The following is a 27,012-nucleotide window of genomic DNA, read 5'->3' as shown; positions in this document are numbered from 1 at the left end:
CTGGGCTTAACAGTGAAATCTTCTGTGAGCTTAAACGTAAAAAGGAAGCTTACAAGAAGAGGAAACTTACTGAGAAGACTAGGGAGGAGTATAAAAATATTGCTCGAGCATGCAGGAGTGTAATCAGGAAAGCAAAAACACAACTGGAGTTGCAGCTAGCAAGGGATGTGAAGGGTAAAAAGAAGGGTTTCTACAGGTATGTTAGGAAGAAGAAAAAGGTCAGGAAAAGTGTGGGACCCTTACTGAATGGGGGAGGCAGCCTAGAGACAGATGATGTGGAAAAAGCTGAAGTACTCAATGGTTTTTTTTTTTTTTTTTTTTTTTTGCCTTGGTCTTCACAGACAAGGTCAGATCCCACACTGCTGTCCTGGGCAGCACAGTATGGGGAGAAGGTGAGCAGCCCTCAGTGGTTGAAGAACAAGTTAAGGACTGTCATGAATATAGAGAGAAGGGTAGCATAAAATCCCTCCTTGGCAGCTATACTAAATTGCCTTACCTGTAAGGGGTTAAGTAGTTCAAATAACCTAGTCAGTACCTGACCAGAAGGACAAATGAGAAAAGAAGATACTTTCAAATCTGCGGGGGCGGGCGGGAGGTTTTGTTTGTGCTCTGTTTGTTGTTCCCTCTCCGGATGGAGGAGAAGCCAAGCAGGTACAACATCTCCTGAAAATATACTCGGAATAATCCTTCTAAATTCACACAAATTGTAAGTAGGGCAAGGAAATTAGTTAGGTTATCTTTTGTTTTAGCTTGTGAATTTTCCTGTGCTGCAGAGAGAGTTTTATTCCTGTTTTTGTAACTGTGAAGCTGAGCCCAGTGGGGAATCCTCTGTGTTTTAAATCTTTTTATTATCCAGTAAAGTTACCTTCCATCCTGATTTTGCAGATGTGATTTTTATTTTTTTCTTTCTAAATAAAGTTCTTCTTTTAAGAACCTGATTGATTTCAGTATCCTGAAGACAAAGCGTCTGGTCTGTGCTTACATTGTTAAGGCAGCTGGTTGGTAGTTTATTCTCAAGCCTCCCCAGGAAAGGGCTTGAAGGGGCTTGGGGGGATATTTTGCAGGGATAGGGATTCCAAGTGACGCTTTCCTAAATTTTTGTGTAAATCACTTGGTTGGTGGTGGCAGCAATACTGTCCAAGGACAAGGAAAGGAATTTGTGCCTTGGAAGTTTTAACCTAAGCTGGTAGAATATAAGCTTAGGGGGTCTTTCATGTTGGTCCCCACATCTGCATGCCAGAGTTCAGAGTGTGTGTTGGAAAACCTGACAAGGACTATTTAGAAAAGCTGGACATGCACAAGTCCACGGGTCCAGATCTAATGCATCAGAGGGTATTGAGGGAATTGGCTGATATGATTGCAGATTACCTTTGAAAGGCCATTACCTTTGAAAACTCGTGGCAATCGGGGGAGGTCCCGGACGATTGGAAAAAGGCTAATATAGTGCCCATTTTTAAAAAAGGGAAGGAGGAGAATCCAGGAAGCTACAGCCACACCTCAGTCTCTGGAAAAATCATGGAGCAGATCCTCAAAGAAACCGTTTTGAAGCACTTGGAGGAGAGGAAGATGATCAGGAACAGTCAACATGGATTCACTGCAGGCAAGTCATGTCTGACCAACCTGATTGCCTTCTGTGATGAGATAAGAGGCTCTGTGGATATGGGGAAACCGGTGGACGTGATATATCTTGACTTTAGTAAAGCTTTTGATACGGTCTCCCACAGTATTCTTGCCAGCAAGTGAAAAAAGTATGGATTGGATGAATGGGCTATAAGGTGGATAGAAAGCTGGCTAGATTGTCGGGCTCAGTGGGTAGTGATCAACAGCTCGATGTCTAATTGGCAGCCGGTATAAAGCGGAGTGCCCCAGGGGGTCCGCCCTGGGGCCGGTTTTGTTCAACGTCTTTATTAATGATCTGGATGATGGGATTAATTGCACCCTCAGCAAGTTCGCAGATGAGACTAAGCTGGGGGGAGGGGTAGATATGTTGGAGGGTAGAGATAGGGTCCAGAGTGACCTAGACAAATTGGAGGATTGGGCCAAAAGAAATCTGATGATGTTCAACAAGGACTAGTGCAGAGTCCTGCACTTAGGACAGAAGAATTCCATGTACAGCTACAGGCTGGGGACCGACTGGCTAAGCAGCAGTTGTGCAGAAAAGGAGCTGGGGATTACAGTGGACGAGAAGCTGAATATGAGTAAGCAGTGTGCCCTTGTTGCAAGATGGCTAATGGCATATTGGACTGTATTAGTAGGAGCATGGCCAGCAGATCTTGGGAAGTGATTATTCCCCTCTATTTGGCACTGGTGAGGCCACATCTGGAGTATTGTGTCAGTTTTGGTCCCCGCCATGTCATGTTATTGACTTGAACTGGGACCATATCGAACATGGTTGCAACCAAGGTCCTGTAGCGGCACCAAATCTTGTATAAAGGGGGTCAAATAAGGTGTCTAAGACAAGATTATGGTTTGCTGGTTATGTTTGTGATCTATATGCATGTATCATTTTTGTATTTAAAGATATAAGTATTGGCTCTATACTGTCTGTATTTCAAATGTGTGCTATGCTTCTGGGTGACACCCCAGACAAGTTGGTGTCAGCTCTGCCTAGCCAGCTTGATGGCCCATTAAGGACCATCAGCTATACAATTGACCCATTGAGAGAAGGCAGACACACCTTGTGACTCAGTAAGGTATGCAGGGACATGCCTATGGACAGAACTCTGAGGTTTTTCCATGCCATGTGATGAACAGCTTGTCTTTGGAACAAAGAAAGACCACATGGCAAGAGAATATAAAAAGCTGCTGCAGCTCCTCCATCTTGTCTTCAGTCCTGCTTCTTACCTCTGGAGGAACTTTGCTACACTGAAGCTTTGAACCAATGACTGATGACCCATCCCAACTGTGGATGTACTCCAGAGACTTGATTTCAACCTGCAGTTTATTCAATCACTGCTGCAAGCCTGAACCAAGAACTTTGCCATTACTGTATGTAATTGATTCCATTTAACCAATTCTTGCTCTCATCTATATCTTTTTCCTTTTATGAATAAACCTTTACATTTTAGATTCTAAAGGATTGGCAACAGCATGATTTGTGGGTAAGATCTGATTTGTATATTGACCTGGGTCTGGGGCTTGGTCCTTTGGGATCGGGAGAACCTTTTTTCTTTTATTGGGGTATTGGTTTTCATAACCATTTGTCCCCATAACAAGTGGCACTGGTGGTGATACTGGGAAACTGGAGTGTCTAAGGGAATTGCTTGTGTGACTTGTGGTTAGCTAGTGGGGTAAATCCAAAGTCTTCTCTGGCTGCCTGGTTTGGTTTGCCTGAGAGGTGAAAAAACCCCAGCCTTGGGCTGTAACTGCTCTGCTTTAAGCAATTTGTCCTGAATTGGCACTCTCAGTTGGGTCCCACCAGAACCACATCTTTACACCCCACTACAGAGGGGATGTGGACAAATTGGAGAGAGTCCAGCGGAGGACAACGAAAATGATTCAGGGCTGGGGCACATGACTTATGAGGAGAGGCTGAGGGAACTGGGGTTATTTAGTCTGCAGAAGAGACTAGTGAGGGGGGGATTTGATAAGAGCCTTCAACTACCTGAAGTGGGGTTCTCAAGTTGCAGTGGGGGAGGTCTAGGTTGGATATTAGGACACACTGTTTCACTAGGAGGGTGGAGAAGCACTGGAATGGGTTACCTAGGGAGGTGGTGGAATCTCCATCCTTTGAGGTTTTTAAGATCAGGCTTTACAATGCCCTGCCTGGGATGATTTAGTTAGGGGTTTGTCCTTCTTTGAGCTGTGGGTTTGACTAGATGACCTCCTGAGGTCTCTTCCAACCATAATCTTCCATGATTCTATCCCAAGCAAGATAATGGAGTGGCCGTAAGGGACTTAATTAATAAGGAATTAATGGCAGGTGATGTAATGCAAATCACCATGGGTTTATGGGAAATGGATCTTTTCCAATGAACTTGCTATCTTTTTTTGATGAGATTACAAAATTGGTTGATAAAGGTAATAGTGTTGATGTAATATACTTAAACATTGTAAGGCTTTTGACTTGGTACCACACTACATTTTGATTTAAAATCTTGAACACTATAAAATTAACATGGCACACATTAAATGGATTAAAAACTGGCTAACTGATAGATCTCAAAATGTTTGCAGTATTGTTGTAGCCATGTTGGTCTCTTTCACCAATGGAAGTTGGTCCAATAAAAGACGATATCTCACCATCCAAGTCTCAAAATGTAATTATAAATGGGGAGTTGTTATCAAGGAGATGTTTCCAGTGGAGTCCCACCAGACTCAATTCTTGTCCCTTTGCTATTTAACATGTTTTGTCAATTATCTGGAAGAAAACATAAAATCATCACTGATAAAATTTGCAGATGACCCAAAACTGGAGGAGTGGAAAATAATGAAGAGGACAGATCAATGATTCAGAGCATTGTGGATCACTTGGTAAACTGGGCACAAGCAGTATACGTTTTAATACAGCAAAGCGAGAATGGTTAAAGGATTAGAAAACATGCTTTATATGATAGACTGAAAGAACTCAATCTATTTTGCATAAGATAGATAAGGTTAAGGGGTGACATATTTACAGACTATACATCTACATGGGGAACAGATATTTAATAATGATCTCTCTAATCTAGCAGAGAAAGGTATAACATGATCCAATGGCTGGAAGCTGAAGCTAGACAAATTCAGACTGAAAATTAGGTGTAAATTTTTTAACAGTGAGAACAGTTTACCAAGGATCCTGATGGATTCTCCATCACTGACTATTTTTAAATCAAGTTTGGACGTTTTTCTAAAAGATCAGCTCTAGGAATTATTTTGGGGCAGTTCTATGGCCTGTGTTATACAGGAGGTCAGACTAGATGATCACAGTGGTCCCTTCGGGCCTTGGAATCTGTGAATCTATATGTTGTCCACACAGATTCCACAAACTGCCTTCCATACCAGCTAACAGGAGTCCTGTTTCTAATCTATGGAATTCTTATAGGTGAAGGAACAGAGTGCAGATTCTAATCACCCCACTCTAAATTGTCCTCTACTATGGGGAACAAGAGGGCACTCAGGCCACATGCATGATCCAAATATAGACTGCTGTTCTAAAGAATCAGATCTTCCTTGCGTGGGGCATATGTACACCAAGAGTGGAATGACCACACATCTCGAAAAACCACATTTACTATTCTTTTGTATTTGAGAGAGCCTAGGCCAAGCCACATATGTTAGAATTATAGACTTTAAGGTCAGAAGGAACCATTATGATCATCTAGTATGACCTCCTGCACAACACAGGCCACAAAAATCTCACCCACCCACTTCTGTAACAAACCTCTAACCTATGTCTGAGCCATTGAAGTTCTCAAATTGTGGGTTAAAGACTTCGAGGTGCAGAGAATCCTCTAGCAAGTGACCCGTACCCCACGCTGCAGAGGAAGGCTAAAAACCCCCAGGGCCTCTGCCAACCTGCCCTGGAGGAAAATTCCTTCCCAACCCCAAATATGGCGATCAGCTAAACCCTGAGCATGTGGGCAAGACTCACCATCCAGACACCCAGGAAAGAATTCTCTGTAGTAACTCCGATCCTACCCCATCTAACATCCCATCACAGGCCATTGGGCATATCTACCGCTAATAGTTGAAGATCAATTAATTGCCAAAATTAAGCTGCCCCATCATATCATCCCTTCCATAAACTTATCAAGCTTAGTCTTGAAGCCAAATATGTCTTTTGCCCCCACTGCTTCCCTTGGAAGGCTGTTCCAGAACTTCACTCCTCTGATGGTTAGAAACCTTTGTCTAATTTCAAGTCTAAACTTTCTGATGGCCAGTTTATATCCAATTGTTCTTGTGTCCCCATTGGTACTGAGCTTAAATAATTCTTCTCCCTCCCTGGTATTTATCCCTCTGATATATTTATAGAGAGCAATCATATCTCCCCATAGCCTTCTTTTGGTTAGGTTAAAGAAGCCAAGCTCTTTGAGTCTCCTTTCATAAGACAGGTTTTCATTCCTTGGATCATCCTAGTAGCCCTGCTCTGTACCTGTTCCAGTTTGAATTCATCTTTCTTAAACATGGGAGACCAGAACTGCACACAGTATTCCAGGTGAGGTCTCACCAGTGCCTTGTATAATGGTATTAACACCTCCTTATCTCTACTGGAAATACCTCGCCTGATGCATCCCAAGACCACGTTAGCTTTTTTCACGGCAGTATCACATTGGCGGCTCATAGTCATCCTGTAGTCAACCAATACACCGAGGTCCTTCTCCTCTGTTACTTCCAAGTGATGTGTCCCCAGTTTATAACAAAAATTCTTAATCCCTAAATGCATGACCTTGCACTTTTCACTATTAAATTTTATCCTATTGCTATTACTCGAGTTTACAAGGTCATCCAGATCTTCCTGTATGATATCCCGGTCCTTCTCTGTATTGGCAATGCCTCCCAGCTTTGTGTCATCTGCAGACTTTATTAGCACATTCCCACTTTTTGTGCCAAGGTCAGTAATAAAAAGATTAAATAAGATTGATCCCAAAACCGATCCCTGGGGAACTCCACTAGTAATCTCCTTCCAGCCTGACAGTTCATCTTTCAGTGTGACCCATTGTAGTCTCCCCTTTTAACCAGTTCCTTATCCACCTTTCAATTTTCATATTGATCCCCATCTTTTCCAATTTAACTAATAATTCCCCATGTGGAACCATATCAAATGCCTTACTGAAATCGAGGTAAATTAGATCCACTGCATTTCCTTTGTCTAAAAAAATCTGTTACCTTCTCAAAGAAGGAGATCAGGTTGGTTTGACACGATCTACCTTTTGTAAAACAATGTTGTATTTTATCCCAATTAGCATTGACCTCAATGTCCTTAACTACTTTCTCCTTGAAAAATTTTTCCAAGACGTCTTTGAAAAGGAAACACATTGTTCTCCTCCCCCAGCTAATCATTACTCATAAGGATGTAGTTACAATGAATAATGCTGATAGATTAAAAGTGAAACTTTGGCACAACAATGACTTGTTTAATTAAAACAGATTCCACTTTCATAAAGATCCTGTTTGTCAAAGTAGCGGTTCAGTTGCAGTTCCTGTTCTTTGTGAAATTTTTTAGCTGGCTCAAGCTCTGTCAAAAATCTGTTGGCATGGAACTGTTCAGCCAGTTAAAGAGCACAGTAGTTGTTACTTTCACGAAGACCAGGATTGGTATGTAATTGTTCATATTATTTTAGGAGTGGTAGAGCTATTGAGCCAGCAGAACTGTTTCATGAAGAACTAGATCTTTGACACAATTGATGTTGCATTTTTTTGAAAGATCCTGTTCGCTATAAGACCATTAAGTCAGTTGAGGAGCAGAGCTCCTAAACCAATTGAAAACTTCCGTGGAGATCCTGATCTTTAACAAAATTGCAGTTATTTTTCAAACGTCATCTTTGACACAGCACAAATGCCACTGGACTAGCAAAATCTACAGGGAGGGGCTCTGCAGGCAGGGAGCATGTGTATGATTCTTATTTCACCAGTGACACATGTTTAATGTAAACTTTCTGAGCTGGACTTTGGGCCACCTTAAATACTTCTTGCACCTGAAATAACAGTACTATAGTGTGCTTTGTTCTTGGACTGAGTTTAGAAGTAAAGACCTTGATTGTTTTGTTTTTTTTGGTTTTGTTTTTAATGTTCAGATTACTTTCAAAACAGAACCGTCTCACCATGACCCGAAATGCTGTGTGGGCTCTATCAAACCTCTGCAGAGGGAAGAATCCTCCTCCAGAGTTTGCCAAGGTAAGAAATGTGTTAAAGAAATCAAGGATTTGAGAGGTAGTGAGATGATGTCCATGAATAAGGAAGAAAGAAAGGCATTGTGGTGTTTAGTGCGAAGCAGCAGAAACATTTGGGATTTTCAAAATTTCTCTTTGAACAGACTTCTTACAAATCAGGCTTGTTTTTGAGTGTGCTTGGTGCTGTTGAAATGTGTATAGATTGACAGCTTTGGAAGTAAAGTTCTTGATTCATAGAATCAGGTCCAGCATATAGTCAGCTGCAGTGCAAGTTTCTCCCATATGTACTGTCCTTGCCAGTATGTCTCACCTCTAACATGGACACCACCTCTAGAAAAGAGAGGGAGTTCATTTTTCATGATCCAGTTACTCTTTGCCCTCTTGCTGAGACTATCAACAAGCGGGGGAGTGAATTAGCACCAACTGAAATGGTGGGGTTTTTTTGTGATGTGGAGAGCTCTCCACAAGGAACTAAAATGGTACCTCCAGGTCCACCTCTTAGATAACTGATAGAGGTGGGGTTTTTGAATGGTTAGTATTTTTCAGAGAAAGGTATTTTATGAAAAAATCAGTTTCCAAACCAGTCCTGCTAACCTAGTACATGGAATGAAGACTTGCTATCTTCTGGAGATCAGTTATTTTTACTTAATGTACAGAAGAATGTTCGTTCTTCCACAGAGAGTTTGGGTACCTTTCCATGATTTGTGCATTCTCCTGACAGAACTCTGCCTCACTTGTAACCGTCAGTTCTGTGGAGCCTGGCTGCAACTCTCAAATTCCTTAAACTCGAGTCAAGCTTCTCAAGCAGAGCACCAATTATATGAGTGTCTGATGTATATTTTGGGGGGGGGGAGGTTGTTGATGATGGAATGGGAAGTATTGAACAAACTGTCTGCAATCCTACCCATTATGTCTTCAATACTGTGTCATACCTATTTGCACTGAGCAAAGTCTGGCCTTTACTATGCACTCATAGTAATAAGTGGTATGTACACAGCATGCATCTAGTTTGAAACAGGAGGAGCAATCAATACTGGGAGGGCTTCATAGGGCACTGCCACAAGTGATACAGGCAGGATGGTTGGGTTGCCGAGTTGCTTAGTCTAACATCAGGAAGTTGTGGGGTTCTGCATGGATGTATTTAAGACCTCTCTCTAATGCCACACTGCTTTGAGCTCATGTCATTTTACTTATAGTCACTCAAACTGGCCCAGGTCTGAAAGCGGGTGGGACACTTGTACTAGTCTGGTGACTTTGCTGCTGGATGGTCCAGGGCCTGACAAAGCATTATGGGGCACTATCGATAATAGCTGCAACTTGTGCAGAGCCGGAAACCATATAACTGATTCTGAATATCACACTGCTCCCAGTTTCTCCCGTGGTGATATTTGCTGCTGCATGTCTGACCATGTCTGCACTTCTGAGGTTGAAGCAGAATTCACTCCTGCTTCCCCATGAAAATTGGACACTGCATGGAAGTATTGATTTAGGTTCTCCACGTTTTCCAGAATGAGTACCTGCATATTCTACTGCTCAGTAGTCAAAAACAATACTTGCTTTTAGAATACTTCTCCCAGCTGTCTTGGCCCTTTGAATTCAACTGTTCATACATCTGCTTTTTCTACTTAATGTAGGTTGCACCTTGTCTGAGTGTGCTGTCCTGGTTGCTCTTTGTCAATGACACAGATGTGCTAGCAGATGCCTGCTGGGCCCTGTCATATTTGTCTGATGGACCTAATGATAAAATCCAAGCTGTGATTGATGCAGGAGTGTGCAGAAGACTTGTTGAGCTGCTGATGTAAGAACTTCACTTTTAACAAGCGTATTACTCACTGTTACCTCTTTACACTTTCCTCACAGCTCAGCTTCCTACAATAGTAAGGTTAGGTAGAATTTCTGGAACAGTAGGGTTAAACAGTCAAAAGCCAGCTTGTTCACCTATTCTACAGTCCCTGCTCTTCTCAAAGGCTGCTGCAGAAGAGCCATCAATAGCAAGTGGGTGAACTTGAGGGCTACAAACCAAGAGCAATTCTCAGACTTTGTTGCTACTTTTCTTGTGCAAGAAATTGGGGCATGGGAGAATTGAGGGGATTAGGATTTGAAATCAGCTTCAGAACAAAGGGGTTAAAAGTTGGGATCAACATTTTCAATCCTTGGTGCCCAAAGTTAGATTCTAAATCATGTTCTTCAGACCCCGAAGTAAAAGTAGACTGATTTTTTCTGAAATGCAGACTCCCTGCAGCCCCCTTTGGCTTTAATGGGAGTTGTGGGTGATGAGTAATTGTATACATTTTGACTTTTTATTTTGGCACCTATATATGGACTTAGGAGCCTGGTATTAGACATCCAAGTTGACAAATTTATGCTGAAATTTTCAGAAAAACGTTTAGTCTTCCATACTGAAACAGTTTAAACAGTTTCTAGGGTATAAACAATATCTTTAAAAAAAAGAACTTGATTTTGAAAAATAGCTTTTTAAGGTTCCGTTAAAACTGAAATTTGGTACAACAGTTTATTTTATACTGAAGTTACAAAAATGGGACTTAAGCCAATTCAGTCCATACTCATGTTAGTCTATTCTCTAACCTTCAAGACATGACTGCATTAATACAAAGCCCTACAAAATGTGTAAAGAGAGAGAATGTACAACTCTCTTGCTAAAATGGCTAGAGGATAACCCAGTAATAAACAGAACCTAATAATCACTTATTAAGAATGCAATATGAGAGAAAATGACTGAAAAAGTTGCTACTTACTATTTTCTTTTTAATGTCTTATAATTAGAGGAAACAGCACCATTTCTACTTTTGCTCAGTTTGATCTTCAATAAAATGGTACCATTGATCAATCATAAATATAAAAAATAGTCTGTGAAACATCTGGAAAAACAAGTATAACTTGTTCTTTAAGAATGATCTAAAAGTTTACAAGGTAACCTGATTTCCAGTCATGGTTCATGCCAAAATTGAACTGAACCAATAGTGTGCCTTTAAAAAGGAACATGTGGTTCAGGAAAAGAAACAAAGCAAAATCTCCTCTGATGGAAGCAACAAATGTATTAAACTTAGGGTAAAGAATAATTAATTGTAAGCTGCTTAAAAATGTTCTTGCTGCAGCTCTCATCTGTTCTTAAACTTTTCTCAAATATGCATGATATGTTTTTGATTCACTTCTCCATAAATACATAGATGTGGTAGTTGGTAAAACCCTGATTTAAATACTTTAAATTAGTTTCCTGACTTTTATATTGAGCAGACACACAAAATGGCCAGGAATAACGGCAGACAGCTCAGCCTGTGGAAGTGTAATATTAGACTAGTTTCATTCTTTCATAAAAAGGATATTGATTTTGCATATCAGAGAGTCTTATACAATTAAGCTCTTAGGAATTATAAAATATTTCCTAGAATTTTCTCTGTCCTATTAAGGGCCATATCACCATCCTCTAATGATGGAATCTCTAAAGAATGAGAGAAGAGATACAGAAATTTGAGAATTAATCAAACTTTATCAGAATTAACAATTTCAGGTGATTTAGATGCAGATAATTTCCTAAGGTCCCTGCCACTCCAAAGAAATTGTGTTAATAGGAGGACATTTTGCTTGCCAGAATGTGGTCCACTTGAAGATCTAGTCATGAGCCATTTATTTTTTGTGTATTCTGAGTAATTTGTCTGGTATTAAGGGGAAGAGGGAAATTCAGTTTCCTATTAAAAGGAAATTCCAATTTACGCTCAGTGACTAATAAAAGCAGAAATAAAACCCTCCTAACAATTAAAAAAAAAAATTCTAAGAAACTAGTGACCAAAAATTTTGTGTACTGAAGTTGCCCTTAGAGATTAGATTTATTTTTTTGGAATTAGTTTATTTTGTGCATTTGGCAGCAGTTTGCGTGCAGTCAGTTTCACTGTTTCCCTTTTATAGCTAGTAAATTATTTTCCATGCTGTGAGTATTTCATACAGCAACAAAGGAGAGAAAAATACTGTAAATAATGAGGAAAAAAACTGACTGGAGGACTTGGGGTCAGGTATAATATCTGAAACTAGAATCATAGAATCGTAGGACTGGAAGGGACCTCGAGAGGTCACTTAGTCCAGTGCCCTGCACTCATGGCAGAACTAAAGTATTATCTAAACCATCAACCATTGTTTAACTTGCTCTTAAAAATCTCCAATCATGGAGATTCTACAAACTCTCTGGGCAATTTATTCCACCTGGACAGTAGGGAAGTTTTTCCTAATGTCTAACCTAAACCGCCCTTGCTACAATTTAAGCCAAAAGCTTCTTGTCCTATCCTCAGAGGTTAAGGAGAATAATTTTTTTGCCCTCTCCTCCTTGTAACAACCTTTTATGTATTGAAAACTGTTAGCATTTCCCCTCTCAATCTTCTCTTCTCCAGTCTAAATAAACGCATTTTTCAGTCTTCCCTCATAGGTCATGTTTTCTAGACCTTTAATCATTTTTGTTGCTCTCCTCTGGACTTTCTCCAGTTCGTCTTCATCTTTCCTGAAATGTGGCACCCAGAACTGGATACAGTACTCCAGTTGAGGTCTAATCAGCGTGGAGTAGAGCAGAAGAATTACTACTTGTCTTGCTTACAACACTCTTGCTAATACATCCCAGAATTATGTTTACTTTTTTTGTAACAGTGTTACACTATTGACTCATATTATATAAGCACTTTAATTACACTTTTAAAATTAACTAGATTTCAGATGACTGATTTTCAGGGGTTCTGAGCAGCTCCTATCCATTAAAACTGTGGATGTTCAGCACTTTTGAAAATCAGTTCAAAAGCTAACAGGGTTCCTTTAAGATTTTCACCCTACATTTTTGAGACAAGATTAAATCAAATTTCTAAACATAATAGTCGTTATCAGTTTATCTGGAAATTTCCTTTTGGTTTCGATAAAGTTGTCAAGGAAAAATACCGCTACCACGGTGAATTATTCTTCACCAAATTTATATGTATTAGATTTTAACCTCTGAGAGCTATGTTTCATCATCATCATATCTACATTGTAATGGATTAGACAGCAATCGCCAAGAACCTAAAGTTAGGTTCCCAAGTCAAGGAGAGGAGCCTGGGTGCTTGGTGTTCTTTGAAAACCAGGCCACTTTTTCAGGTGCCTTTAAAGTTAATAGTCTAAATTGAGGCACTTACTTTTTAACATCATGGCCAATGTGTTGGTTGTTGTGTTTTGTTTAAAGCCTGTGCTCTAGTTAAGTGTTAGACATTTAAAAGCTATTAGTTTCAAATCAAAATGCATTTTAGCTTGTCTCTAACTCTAAAACATATTCAGTAATTTCAGTCAAACTTGGCAGGAGAATTCTCCTAGGGCTAGCAAGGTGGCAGTGGGTCCTGACTAAAGGGTGGAGGTGCAGATACTTTTGGGCTGCTTAGTCTAAGTTTTTGCTTTGAATTGCAGGCACTGTGACTACAAAGTGGTATCTCCTGCCTTACGAGCAGTTGGGAACATTGTGACAGGGGATGATATCCAGACACAGGTATGGCCTCCGCTGCTACTGTCTTGTAATACCATCTTTCTTTCTCTTAGTTAGCGGGGGTAATTTATATACTCACAAGCCTCTATGTTTTCCCTTTATTAAAAACTGTCATTTTTGGAACTCAAAAAGGGAACTGATTGCAGCAGAACATGTTTTTCAAGCTCTCACGCAAACCTCCATCACTGCATTCAGTCCTGACCATGCTGTTCCAATCTTGGGTTCCCATATAGGTATGCAGATACTGGTCAGTCTTGACCTACAGCACCCTCTGAGTATTCCTGTTTTAGTATTCCCATGCAAAAACTACCTGTTATGCTGAATTTTGTGGTGGTTCTATGATGTGGCCTAATGTCCTCCAAGTTCTAGGTTGAAAGCATTCCTTTTTCTTTGTGGTCTGTGCCAAAGCTGAAACCCAGTTTCCTAACCAAGTGATTAGTTCACTGATGACATATTGTGTATGAGAATACATCATTTTTGATACATCTTCTTCAGTCTCATAACACTGAGTTCGGGTAGGAAGACCACTTAATAGCAACCAGAAACACTCTGCTTCAGTTTAACAGAAGTAGTGCTTGAGACAGTTGAGTAATCTTTATAATTGTCACAGTGCATTATTTATATCTCGTATCTGAGGGTTATGTTAACATTGTTGTGTTTAACAACCAGCTTCTTTCGTATATAATTCAGTCACAGAAATCTATTCTGGGGGGAATCATGGTGTTCACAACTGGAATCCAGGAGTCAGGTATAGTGTGGCATCAGGCCTCACAGGCTGTGACAGTGAGGCAAGAAACTAGAGAGCCAAAGAAATGCAGAGCCTGTCTGTTTAAGGAGTCTCAGTGCAAAAAGAAAACCAATAAAAAAACAAACAAAACCTCCTTCATGTTCATTAGGGCCACATTTGGATCCAGGACCTCATATTGTGCTAGGTGCTGTATAAATACAGTAACTTCTCACTTAGTCATCCCGATTAACGTTGTTTCGTTGCTGATCAATTAGAGAACATGCTCGTTTAAAGTTGTGCAATGCTTCTTTATAACATCGTTTGGCAGCCACCTGCTTTGTCCTCTGCTTGCAGAAAGAGCAGCTCGTTGCAGCTAGCTGGTGGGGGCTTGGAACCAGGGGGGACCGGCAGCCCCCCCATCAGCTCCCTGCTCCCCTAAATTCTCTGTGCGGCAGTCACCCAGCAGGCTGTCAAGTGCTGGCAGTTCAGCTGTCCCTTCCTTCCACCACTGCCATGTGCTGCTCCTGCCCTCTGCCTTGGAGTTGCTCCCTGAGCCTCTGCTTGCTGAGAAGGGGGGGCTAATGTCAGGGAGTCCCTCTCCCCCCTGCTCCTGCACCCCGCTTCGCCATCTTCCATAGAGCAGGGGACACACAACAGGGCTCAGGAGGGAGAGAGCTTCCTAGCAGCAGCTGCGTCTCAGCTTGCTGATCTACTTAACACACTCACTCACTCACTCACTCACTCACTCACTCACTCACTCACTCACTCACTCACTCACTCACTCACTCACTCACTCACTCACTCACTCACTCACTCACTCACTCACTCACTCACTCACTCACTCACTCTCTGTCTGTCTCTCTGTCTCTCTGTCTGCCATGCTGTCTCCCCTTCCTCCATTCGTCCTGCCTTCATTCCCTGGGAAATATCCCACCCTCTGACTTCACCACCTCAACCAAGCTTCACAATCATTGCTGCGTACCACTATTAAATTATTCATTTAAAACTTACACTGTGTGTGTGTGTGTATATATAGTCTTTTGTTTGGTGAAAAACATTTCCCTGGAACCTAACCCCCCCCCCCCATTTACATTAATTCTTATGGGGAAATTGGATTTGCTTAACATAGTTTAGCTTAAAGTTGCATTTTTCAGGAACACAACTACAACATTAAGTGAGGCGTTACTGTACGTATTGAATACATGGTCCCAGCACTGAATCACTTAATTTTTCTGTGCATCAGTTTCCCTGTCCATAAAACGAGGACAACACTTAACAAGGGGATTAATTACTATTTTGTGAAACATTTTGGAAACATCTGGTGAAAAGTGCTAGATAAATGTTAGTAATTGTCTTTTCCTTTTAGGGATTACCTGTGTCAAATGGCTGTCTATTCTAGACACAGTCTAAGCGTGCTCTCTCTCGCTCTCTCTTTTTCTCTTCAGGTAATTCTGAATTGCTCAGCTCTGCAGAGTTTATTGCACTTGCTGAGCAGCCCTAAGGAGTCTATCAAAAAGGAGGCATGTTGGACAATATCCAACATTACAGCTGGAAACAGAGCCCAGATCCAGGTAACCTACCCAGCTATGTTCCTTTTGTGATCTTTGGCCCACAGTCTAGGAGTTTATTTCATCAACAATCAGGTGGCATTGCTCTTATAGTTTATATGAAGAGAAGCAGGCTCATGACCACCCTGTATTTGTGGAAGGCTTTAACAATGCTGCCATCTCTGCTATAGAATTTGTTAGCTTAAAACATTTCAAACTTTTTTTTTCAAATTCAGACACTTGAGACGGGAGGAAAAGTTATGCCAGAAGAAAGCAAAATGCTATTAAATGCAAGAAAACAACATGGCTACAAACAGTCTGGGAGAAAGCCCGATCAGCAAACTAAACAAAAAACACCAATCCCCTGTGATCTCATCCCCTCAACACCCAGTGTGTATAGATACTCCCAAGCAAATGTATATAATAAATTTGAGATGAACAGCCAAATTTTGGTTAAACACACAAACACTTCTTTACTTCACCACCTTATCTGGAAATCCACTCTCTCAAATACTTCCTTAATTTCTTCTTGTCTACATTCCCTCAAAATTCATACCAATGACCATTGTACCTCATTTTGGCCTATCCAGCTCAACTAAAATCAAAATAATTTTTTACCAAGATATTGAAAAGCACTGACCCTCAAGCTGAGGATAGTCCCCTCCCTGAGTCTCTCAACTTTTATTACAATACTGTCTTCAGTGCTACTGTGTAGGAACAAATGTCATTTAAAGGCCATGTCTACACTACAAAGCCTGTGCTGGCAAAGCTATATCTGCATAGATATGCTGGTATAGGCCCCCCCAGAATGTAATTGCAGCATATACCAAGAGGAGGATAAGTCCTGCTGGTATAATAATACCATCTTCTCAAATAACATCAGCTATGGTGACAGATGCACTCTTCTGTCAGCATAGTTGTGTTTACCCTGGTGATTCTGGTGGCTTTGAGCCTGGGGTTAGGGCTGGCCCTCAGGAAGAACTCTCCAGAATTGTCTGCCTCCAATCTGCACTTGTAACAAACTGCAGGTCTCACTGCGGATTTAAAAAATATTTTAAACTAAACATCTCAAGTTTCCTCATTGGCTTTGAGGTTTTTGTCTCAAAACTGCCTGTGACAGATGGCAATATTCTACAGTATCCTGAATAAACTTTATTGAATTAGGTTTAATACCTCTGGGGTCTATTGTATTAAAAATACAATTGTTTGTGGTGTTGTAGGATTGTATGCAGCTTTTCTAGGGACATGACTAATGTAAATGTTAGGAATGTCAGAGGACTGTTTGGGACAATATGTGTGAAGTGGGTTTCCTAGGAGGTACTTGGGAGGCCTTTTGAAGCTATACCCTGAGGAGAACACCACATTATATACTGATTACCTGCTCCTGGAAACTCCAGATCAGAGATCCCTGAACTGTATAAAGATGGACTAAACTTTTCATGAGTATGCTAGTTCTGAGCTGAATCTGTTCTGGACTCTCCATCCTTAGAGGATTTTAAGGCCTGGCTTGACTAAACCTGGCTGGGATGATTTAGTTGGTGTTGGTCCGGGTTGGACCAGATGACCTCCGGAGGTCTCTTTCAACCCAAATCTTCTATGATTCTATGGACTTGTTGACCACAAAAGCGACCCCCTTTTGTGCTTGAAAGACTCACCTGGAAGAGCACATGTTGGAGGCAATTGGGGTGATCTCTGGTAAGTTTATTAGTATGCGTGTAGGTTTTTATTATTTTAATGTGTTTTCTCTATTGTTTTTTACCTTAAGAATAAAATAGACTTGCATAGGAAGTGCTGGGTGGTAATTTATAACTGTTGGCAATTACACTGTGTACCATCTCTGAAGGGAGAAGCAAACAGGCCTGTTTAGGCAGACTATCTTTTGCTGGGAATAACAAAGAGAAGGCAGGGAACTGTTCAGCCTGGGAATACTCAATCAGAAGAGAGAGAGATGTGGGTCTCAACCCATGAGAGGTGGCAGCCAGGGGAGCCTGAGAGTGGGTGCCCTTGCTGAACCACTAAGGGGATATAAAGGTGTAGTTGCCCTCAAAAGAAAGTGGGGGGGGGGGAGAGAAATACCTTTCTTTCCAAGGATGGTTTGCAGGACAGCACTTTCAGCTTCTCCCGATCAGAAATGGCAGACAGGAGGTGGTGGTATGTGGATGAGGTCCATGCTGAGACAGTTGAGCAGGCTGCATGGAAGCTCCCTCCTCTGAGACCAGGCCAGAAGTCTGCTATGGGTTCTGTAGTCAGATCAGCTGAAGGAGTATTCCCGCCAAACCTACAGAGGAGAATAAGATCACTTAGACTAAATGTGGATGCAGTAGCTTGAGTCCTGAGAGTTTTGGCTGCAGTTTCCTATTGCGCAGTTCTGTAGTCAATAAGGAGCCCATTGTGAGCATCAGCAAAATAAAAAAACCCTACATAAAATCATAGAATATCAGGGTTGGAAGGGACCTCAGGAGATCATCTAGTTCAACCCCCCTCCTCAGGACCAATCCCCGATTTTTGCCCCAGATCCCTAAATGGCCCCCTCAGGGATTGAACTCACAACCCTGGGTTTAGCAAGCCAATGCTCAAACCACTGAGCTATCGTTGCACCCCTGTTTTAAACTAGATTTCCCAAGCAACATTTTCAGGACTGGTGCTTTACCTGACTCCAGTTTGCTGTACATTCAAAATTACCAAAGATACATTTTAGGGGCCTGTGGCTCCGCCTGAAGAAATTGGAATTGCAAGCTAAAATCTGATATATTTCTCAGTATTTTGTTGATAAGCTCTTTGAGGAGAGCATGTAGACAAAGCAGACACTGAGGCTTTAGACAAGAGAATAAGTCTGTCCTTCCAGTGAGAGAGAATCTTCAGACTCTCTTATCTCGGCAGGTGTTTGAAGCCACTGTTCCTCCAGGTTCCAGCACAGAGATTACATGGTAGGAGGATGCCATTGCTGCTTTTCCTGGTGATAGGAAGAGCAAGAGTCTGATCCTCTGGAAAACCATCCAACCCCAAAAGCTTCTTTTGTTTGGGGTTTCCCAAGTCTGAGCAGATTTCCTCTCCCCTCCCCTCATGAGGGGCACTTCATGGTGGGCCCTCACCTGAAAATAAACCACTTCAGGTACTTGAGATAACTAGTGAAGCCTATTCAATAAAACTAGCTCATTGTCCCAGGGACAAGTTTACCTTTTCCCCCAAATGACAGGTTTCAAAGTAGCAGCCGTGTTAGTCTGTATCTGCAAGGAGAAAAGGAGTACTTGTGGCACCTTAGAGACTAACAAAGTTATTTGAGCATAAGCTTTCGTGAGCTACAGCTCACTTCATCGAATGCATTCAGTGGAAAATACAGTGGGGAAATTTATATACACAGAACATGAAACAATGGGTGTTACCATACACACTGTAAGGAGAGTGATCAGGTAAGGTGAGCTATTACCAGCAGGAGGGTGGGGTGGGGGCAGAAACCTTTTGTAGTGATAATCAAGGTGGGACATTTCCAGCAGCTGACAAGAACATCTGAGGAACAGCGGGGGGAGGGGGGCAATAAACATGGGGAAATAGTTTTACTTTGTGTAATGACCCATCCACTCCCAGTCTTTATTCAAGCCTAAGTTAATTGTATCCAGTTTGCAAATTAATTCCAATTCAGCAGTCTCTTGGAATCTGTTTTTTAAGTTTTTTTGTTGAAGAATTGCCACTTTTAGGTCTGTAATTCAAAAACCAGTCGGAGAACACTTCAATCTCTTTGGTCACTCGATTACAGACCTAAAAGTGGCAATTCTTCAACAAAAAACAGACTCCAACGAGAGACTGCTGAATTGGAATTAATTTGCAAACTGGATACAATTAGCTTAGGCTAGCTGAGTGTAAGGGAAGCTGAGTGTAAGGAACCACCATCACTTACTTTAAGAAGATGATAAACACCTTCCTAGCATCTCTGAGGAAACATACAAATAATGTCTATGTATCACTTGAGTTTAGATGTTGTTACAGGGAGTGCACATCAGGACAAAGGACATTCTAGTGTTTTTACATGATGGTCTGAGCATGGGAAAGACAAGTCGGTGACTGCAGTCATACTGCATTATAAGAAACCCGTGAGAATCTCTCATAACTGTCACGTATCAGAATCCTGAGGTTCGTCACACGTATCGATCCTCTAGCAATATGCAGATTCTTAATCTACATATCCTAATATCCACCTTTCAGCTTCACAGTTGGCAGATCTCTTCCTCTTCTCAATGAAAACATCATGCACAGTCGACATCTTTGTCCTAGACAGTTTTGGCGTGCTCTCAGTGAATTCTCAGTTATATGTTCTGTCAAACACGGTAGTTCTTTGAACTAGCTAGGCCTCTATTTCCAAGGCACCCTAATCTTCCGCATATAATAGGAAGTGGTAGTGCTGCCCTTCTGCTTGAATTCAAACATCCTGAAGAAGTAGAAATGCATATATTGGATGGGAACAGAGCCTGCAGAGAAATAAAGGTGTATATAGCAGAGGTATTCAAAGTCTCAGGCACAGATCTTCTCATTACTATGCACTCTGCAAAAAGCAGCAATTGAGGCGGGTGGGGGATGTTGCAGAGTGATCACATACATTTTATAAGGAGGTCTGTAAGGCTACTTCAGGTTCTTCCATATCCACACTTCCTCTGATGTTATAACATAAACATCCTCACACTTGGTGATGCAGTGTTTGGTAGAAGGGTGTTAAGGCAAAGGATGCCACCATAACCCTTAAGTTCTTTTTCAGTTCTACAGGTATAAATTGAATCCTCCCTCCTTCCATAGAGAGAACTTTTACTACTTTCACATCCCACTGTGAAGACTGTCTTATGTGGAGGAAACTGAGAAAGCAAAAGTTCTGTCTTACCTGTGAATCTTCATGCTAAGACCTTCTGTCAGTCTGAACCTTCCTCGGAGGATTGCATTATGTCCAGAATGTGAAGGGTTTTTTGGTTGGTTGATTTGGTTTGTTGTTTTTGGCTGTTGCTCACTTTTTATATTTGAAAAGGAAGTGTGTTTCTTTACCAAATCCCTAAATTTCATGTCAATGCTTTGCTGCAAATGCTTTCAGTTGCGTAGCACTTTTATTATAGTAAACATTTTTTAGCTTTGGAAGCTGTCATTCTGGAGAGATCTTCCCGAGGGGCAGCCATAGGCCAGGCTCCAAGCAAAGATCTGGTCTGCCTCTGGTTGTCATGGAGACAGGAAATACCCCATTGTGAAGGCTGTCCTAAAATCAAAAGTCAGAGATAAGACAGAATTGTCCCTTTCCCAGCTCGATTTAAATAGCTCTTACAACTTGTGGTGAGTTAAAATTATTCCCTTTATGGGATTTGGTTTTATTCACAAAAGGAACTCAGTGAAACACAAAATCCATTCCAGACCTCTTCCTCGTCACCCCCCAAGTTTACCTGCTCGAATGCTTCCTTCCACAGGACTGCTCAGCCTACACCGTGGGTCGAACCTGGAGCCACTCCAACCTCACTTTATATCCAGATATGATAATGAGCCAACTTCACTATTTACAAAACTCACATAACTCTTTCCTAGCAAGAATACCTGCTTTTAGAGATGGGGGTTTCAGGCCAACACTGCTGACCTGATTTTTAAAGAGAGGATGGTAAAAGTGTCCCTGTTCATTTTATTTGTTCTTAATGGGATTTGACTCTTGGGCAAACTTTGCAAAAAATTCATCCTGGGCAAAAACCAGGCCTAGAAATTTTTAGGCTAAAAAGAGAATTTTTCACAAAGTCAAGTAACTGAATGCACGTTTGTTGTGCTGGAGATTTTTATTACCAGTGTACCAGGTTAAACTGCACTGGTACAAATTTGCATGTGGTTTAACAGGTGGCTAATATCTCAAGTATGAACAAGGCCTTAGAAACATTTAGGCACCCCTTAATTAAACTTTTGCTAGCACTATAGGAATAATCCCTCTCTTAATGCAAAACAGGATATTTTAGTAATCTTCTCTGCTGTTGCACACTGAGTAGAGAATTAAATGTATCAGTAAACCCAACATCCAGCAGCTATACCTCAACCATATTAATTAACAAACAAAAACTACATTTAGTGACAGTTAAGAAGACATCAGAACACATCCCATCCATCCAAATTCTTTAAAGCATGGAAATATGAAGTTAAGAGGAAAGACTCCTGCATTCATGTCCACTTTCATGTTGCCTACAACACTGTCAGTAAAACACTCCAAAGGCTTTCACATCCCAGCTCGAAAAGATACCAGAAATCAATACATACACCAACTTCATCAAACTAACACTATCAAAAAACCTTAACATTGACTTCATCATTATTAAGGTAAATAACTTTCAAATGTGACAGTCACATGTACCTATATGTATAATTGATATAACAGCATATGAGGTCACAGTTAAGTCTTATGTTGGAGATGGGAAGTGAATGCCTTTTGGAGTGTTCTGATGTGTTATCAACGGTATTGTAGGCAATATGAAGATGGAGAGGAATGCAATAATTTTTTCCTGTTTTATTTCCATGCTTTTAAAGTTTTCAGTGGATGGGGTGTGTCCAGATGCAACCTTATCTGCCATTAAGCATAGTTTGTGTTTGTTACTTTCTTAATTTTTATGCAGCTTTAGGTGTACCACAGTGGATAGCTCCCCAGAGTCAGGGAGAAGGGAAGCTGCACCTGCCTGGGAATCAGAAGGAGAAACTGCGCTGCTGAAGTCAGTCCTGACTGTCGACCCTTCTGAAGGGTATGAGAGGCTATAACATGCCTCAATAAGTGTTTCTATAAACTTTTTTCCCATTTAAAAATTATGGAAAGTAAGTATGCCAAGAGCAACCCTACTATATTTAGCAGTGATGACATAACCTGTCAATCTGTCATCACACACATCCCGAAACACACCATAGCTTATTATTGGACTTCTGGAAACTGGATACAGCTAGGTGTGGCTGCAGCAGCAGAGTACCTGCATTATACCAGCAGGTCTACCTACTCTGTTCCACCTTCCTCAAGGTGTTCCATCCCTGCCACCATGAACGCATACCTGTCAACCCTCAGAATTTAAAAGCACGATTTTTTAAGTTGTGCTAAAGAACAAGGCTATCAATCCAAGAGTAATAACAGACTCATTTTCTAAATTGGGTATGGGGGGGCCCACAGCGGGAGCAACACAACCTACAATTTGACCTGTGGGTTACACAAGTAAAATGTGTAACAAATGACTGAAATGTGAAAAGCGTGTATTTTGGGGATTCTTGCACTATACTTTACAGATAATCAAGATTATAAGATTCCATGAATGTCACACTGACAACTATTATGTCTATAGAGTCCATGTGAAGCATGGAAACAGCTACAAGAATTTTTGGGGGCTCTTTCTGTTCAGAATATCACCAGGTTGAATCATCACTAGGTTTTGTGCTCTATTACCATCCCAATTTTAAGTTCTCAGCCATTTTGACTTCACAAATTATACTTTTACAGTGTACAGTTACAGTAAGGCATGTTATATCTGTGCTATGCCAAGAGTCCTAGATCATGTTGATATCAGAGATAACTCAACCAATCACTGCTCTTACTCTATAGCTAATTTGCATACAGCAGTTTCGTTGGTTGTATGAAGGAGACTGTACAGATGATTGATTACTTAACCGAACTGCCACACCTATAACGGCCACCCACACAAATCAACACATCTTCCATTGCAGCGCCCCCTCCTGCCCTGAAAGAAATCAGCACAACCACCCACACAACAAGCAGATACAATGATCCCAAACACACTTTAGCCTCCCAGGGCAGCACGCCCCTTATTCACCACCCGTGGAATTCAATATAAATTTCTCAGCACAACCTTGCTGCCAGCACCAGACACAACTCAACACCTCTCCCAGCGCAACACACACACACTTGCCAACCATCACTCACACTTACCATGAAATCACAGATGTGAGTGCAAAGCCATGGGTCATCACTAGTCACAGTTAAGTACAAAACCTGTGTGAGATCTTCTCACTGTGTGAATCACATGCAACCAAAACATGCCCCACATAGGCAAGTACCAGGGTTTGAATCTCTTTACTTTCTATTCCCTAGCATAGATTCTTACTACTTAAACTACATGAGTAGCTTGTATTGCTAACTCCTTTGTAGACAGCCAATGGAGCATTTGGTATATACTTCTTCAGTGGGTTACACAACTTTTTCTAGTCAGTGGTAGAATACTAAAGATCAGGAATCCTGGACTGTATTCCTGGCTCCTGGACAGGAGTGTGGTTTAATGTGGTTTGAAATGTGGCATCTACAACTGGTTAATTCAGTCTGAAAGGCAGTGCAGTGGTGTCATTTATCATGTTTACAGGTCTGGGTTCTATTCGTGGCCACCTGTAGTGATCTTGCATAAGTTTTTTAGTAATTTACTTTTTAAAATGGATTGGGGTTCATGGGTTTAGTGAATAATAAGGTGTCAAGACCAGGATGTGGGCAGTCTGACCTAGTGGTCGGAGCAGGAGTCAGGCCGGATCCAATATCAGGAGGTCAGAGTCTGAGACAGGCCAGAGGGCAAACCAAGGTCAGGAGGCAGGCAAGGAGATCAGCAACAGTCAGTAGGAGCAGGTATTGCAAGGGAAGCAGTCTGAAGCAGGGAGAACAGAGTTGTGGACAACTTTGTGTTTCTCTTCTGGGTTTATATTAGGGCTATTGATTAATCGCAGTTAACTTGCGATTAACTCAAAAAAATTTAATCGCGATTAAAAAAATTGCAATTAATCGCAGTTTTAATCACACTAATAAACAGTAGAATGCCAGTTGAAATTTATTAAATATTTTGGATGTTTTCCTACATTTTCAAATATATTGCCTTCAGTTACAACACAGAATACAGGGTAGACATGCTCACTTTATATAGTTATTTATTACAAATATTTGCACTGTAAAAATGGCAAACAAAAGAAATGCTGTTTTTCAATTCAGCTCATACAAGTACTGTAGTGCAATCTCTTTATCGTGAAAATGCAACTTGCAAATGTAGATTTGTTTTTGAGTGCAGTTATGTAACAAAAAAAACAACGTAAAACATTAGAGCCTACACGTCCACTCAGTCTTACTTCTAGTTCAGCCAGTCGCTAAGACAAACAAGTTTCTTTATATTTATGGGAGGTAATGCTGCCCGCTTCTTATTTACAATGTCACCTGAAAGTGAGCACAGGCGTTCGCATGGCATTTTTGTAGCCAGCACTGCAAGGTATTTACGTGCCAGATATGCTAAACATTCGCATGCCCTTTAAAGCTGGGAACCTGCAGAAAATGTACATATCTCAGTGCTTGTACAAACATCCTATAGGAAGCACCCCGAAATGCTTGGTCCCACATCGCTATGAGAGTACCCCTTGGGGAGGGGGTGATGTCAGGGCCTGAAGGTCTTGAACTCTGGTTGATAGGACTCTTTGGTGCCAATAAGCTCCAACCTGCCACCCAGTGACCTGCTAACTGTCGTCAGAATAGAGGACCCCAGTCCCAAAATCCAATTGGCAGAATACTGGGGATCATGACTGGTTCACAGCTTCTATATAAACTAGGGCTGTCAAGGAATTCATTTTTTTAATTGCACCATTAAACAATAATAGAATACTATTTATTTAAATAGTTTTGGATATTTTCTACATTTAAAAATATATTGATCTCAGTTACAACACAGAATACAAAATGTAGAGTGCTCACTTAATATTTACTTTGGATTACAAATATTTGCACTGTAAAAAACAAAAGTAATAGTATTTTTCAGTTCACCTAATACAAGTACTGTAGTGCAATCTCTTTATCATGAAAGCTGAACTTAAAGATGTGGCATTATATACAAAAAACCTGCATTCAAAAATAAAACAATCTAAAACTTTAGAGCCTACAAGTCCACTCCGTCCTACTTCTTGTTCAGCCAATTGCTCAGACAAACAAGTTTGTTTACATTTGCAGGAGATTATGCTGCCTGCTTATTTACAATATCACCTGAAAGTGAGAACAGGCATTCGCATGGCACTGTTGTAGCCGGCATCGCAAGATATTTATGTGCCAGATGCCCTAAAGATTCATATGTCCCTTCATGCTTCAACCACCATTCCAGAGGGCATGCTGATGATGTGCGTTAAAAAAAAAAATGGGTTTCAGAGTAACAGCTGTGTTATCTGTATTCGCAAAAAGAAAAGGAGTACTTGTGGCACCTTAAAGACTAACCAATTTATTTGAGCATGAGCTTTCGTGAGCTACAGCTCACTTCATCAGATGCTCATGAAAGCTTATGCTCAAATAAATTGGTTAGTGTCTAAGGTGCCACAAGTACTCCTTTTCTTTTTGTTAAAAAAAATAATGCATTAATTGAATGTGTGGCTTAACTCCTTGGGGGAGAATTCATAGAATCATAGAATATCAGGGTTGGAAGGGACCTCAGGAGGTCATCTAGTCCAACCCCCTGCTCACAGCAGGACCAATCCTCAACTAAATCATCCCAGCTGGGGCTTTGTCAAGGCTGACCTTAAAAACTTCTAAGAAAGGCGATTCCACCACCTCCCTAGGTAATGCATTCTAGTGCTTCACCACCCTCCTAGTGAAAAAGTTTTTCCTAATATCCAACCTAAACCTCCCCCACTGCAACTTGAGACCATTACTTCTTGTCCTGTCATCCGCTACCACTGAGCATAGTCTAGATCCATCCTCTTTGGAACCCCCTTTCAGGTAGTTGAAAGTAGCTATCATGCCCCCTCATTCTTCTCTTCCGCAGACTGAACAATCCCAGTTCCTTCAGCCTCTCCTCATAAGTCATGTGTTCCAGTCCCCTAATCATTTTTGTTATTGCATGTCTCCTACTCTGTTTTACCCACATTCTGCCATATATTTTATGTTATAGCTGTCTTGGATGATGACCAGCACATGTTGTTTGTTTTAAGAACACTTTCACTGCAGATTTGACAAAACGCAAAGAAGGGTACCAATGTGAGATGTCTAAAGAGAACTACATCACTCGACCCAAGGTTTAAGAATCTGAAGTGCCTTCGAAAATCTGAGAGTGACAAGGTGTAGAGCAAGAGTCTTAAACCGCCAGCTCCCCATGGGCCCCCCCAAGCATTTACCTAGAGCGGCTCTGGCCTGGCATGCACCGGGGCCAGGGCAGGCTCCCGCCCCGCCCTGCCCTGCCCCCATGCTACTCCAGGAAGCGGCTGGGACCTGGGGGAGTGGGGGCAGAGGGGTCTGTGTGTTGCCCTGGCCACTTCTCCAGGTACATCCCCCAAAGCTCTCGTTGGCCGCGGTTCCCCGTTCCCGGCCAATGGGAGCTTCGGGGGTGGTACCTGGAGGAGCGGCCAGGGCAACACATAGACCCCTGTGCCCCCCCCCTTCCCCAGGTCCCGGCTGCTTCCCGGAGCAGCGCGGGGGCAGGGTAGGCAGGC

The 27,012-nt window shown here is 41.4% G+C and overlaps 1 protein-coding gene across 3 annotated transcripts in view; it reads left to right on the top strand.

Annotated features, from left to right (window-relative positions):
- KPNA1 (karyopherin subunit alpha 1) overlaps positions 1-27,012 on the top strand; it is a 154,703-nt gene that overhangs the window by 98,098 nt on the left and 29,593 nt on the right. For 2 of the 3 annotated variants that reach the window (XM_084619754.1, XM_084619756.1), the window contains exons 8-12: positions 1,463-1,600; positions 7,716-7,815; positions 9,446-9,609; positions 13,242-13,320; positions 15,490-15,615. In XM_084619754.1, the coding sequence (XP_084475880.1) occupies positions 1,463-1,600; positions 7,716-7,815; positions 9,446-9,609; positions 13,242-13,320; positions 15,490-15,615 (607 nt within the window). The remainder of the gene's footprint in view (positions 1-1,462; positions 1,601-7,715; positions 7,816-9,445; positions 9,610-13,241; positions 13,321-15,489; positions 15,616-27,012) is intronic. The other variant, XM_084619755.1, reaches the window with a different exon arrangement.

Source organism: Lepidochelys olivacea (assembly GCF_965140295.1).
Source record: "Lepidochelys olivacea isolate rLepOli2 genome assembly, chromosome: 1".
Classification (NCBI taxonomy): domain Eukaryota; kingdom Metazoa; phylum Chordata; order Testudines; family Cheloniidae; genus Lepidochelys; species Lepidochelys olivacea.
The sequence above is the reverse complement of the archived record's forward strand: the minus strand, read 5'-3'. Positions and strand labels throughout refer to the sequence as shown.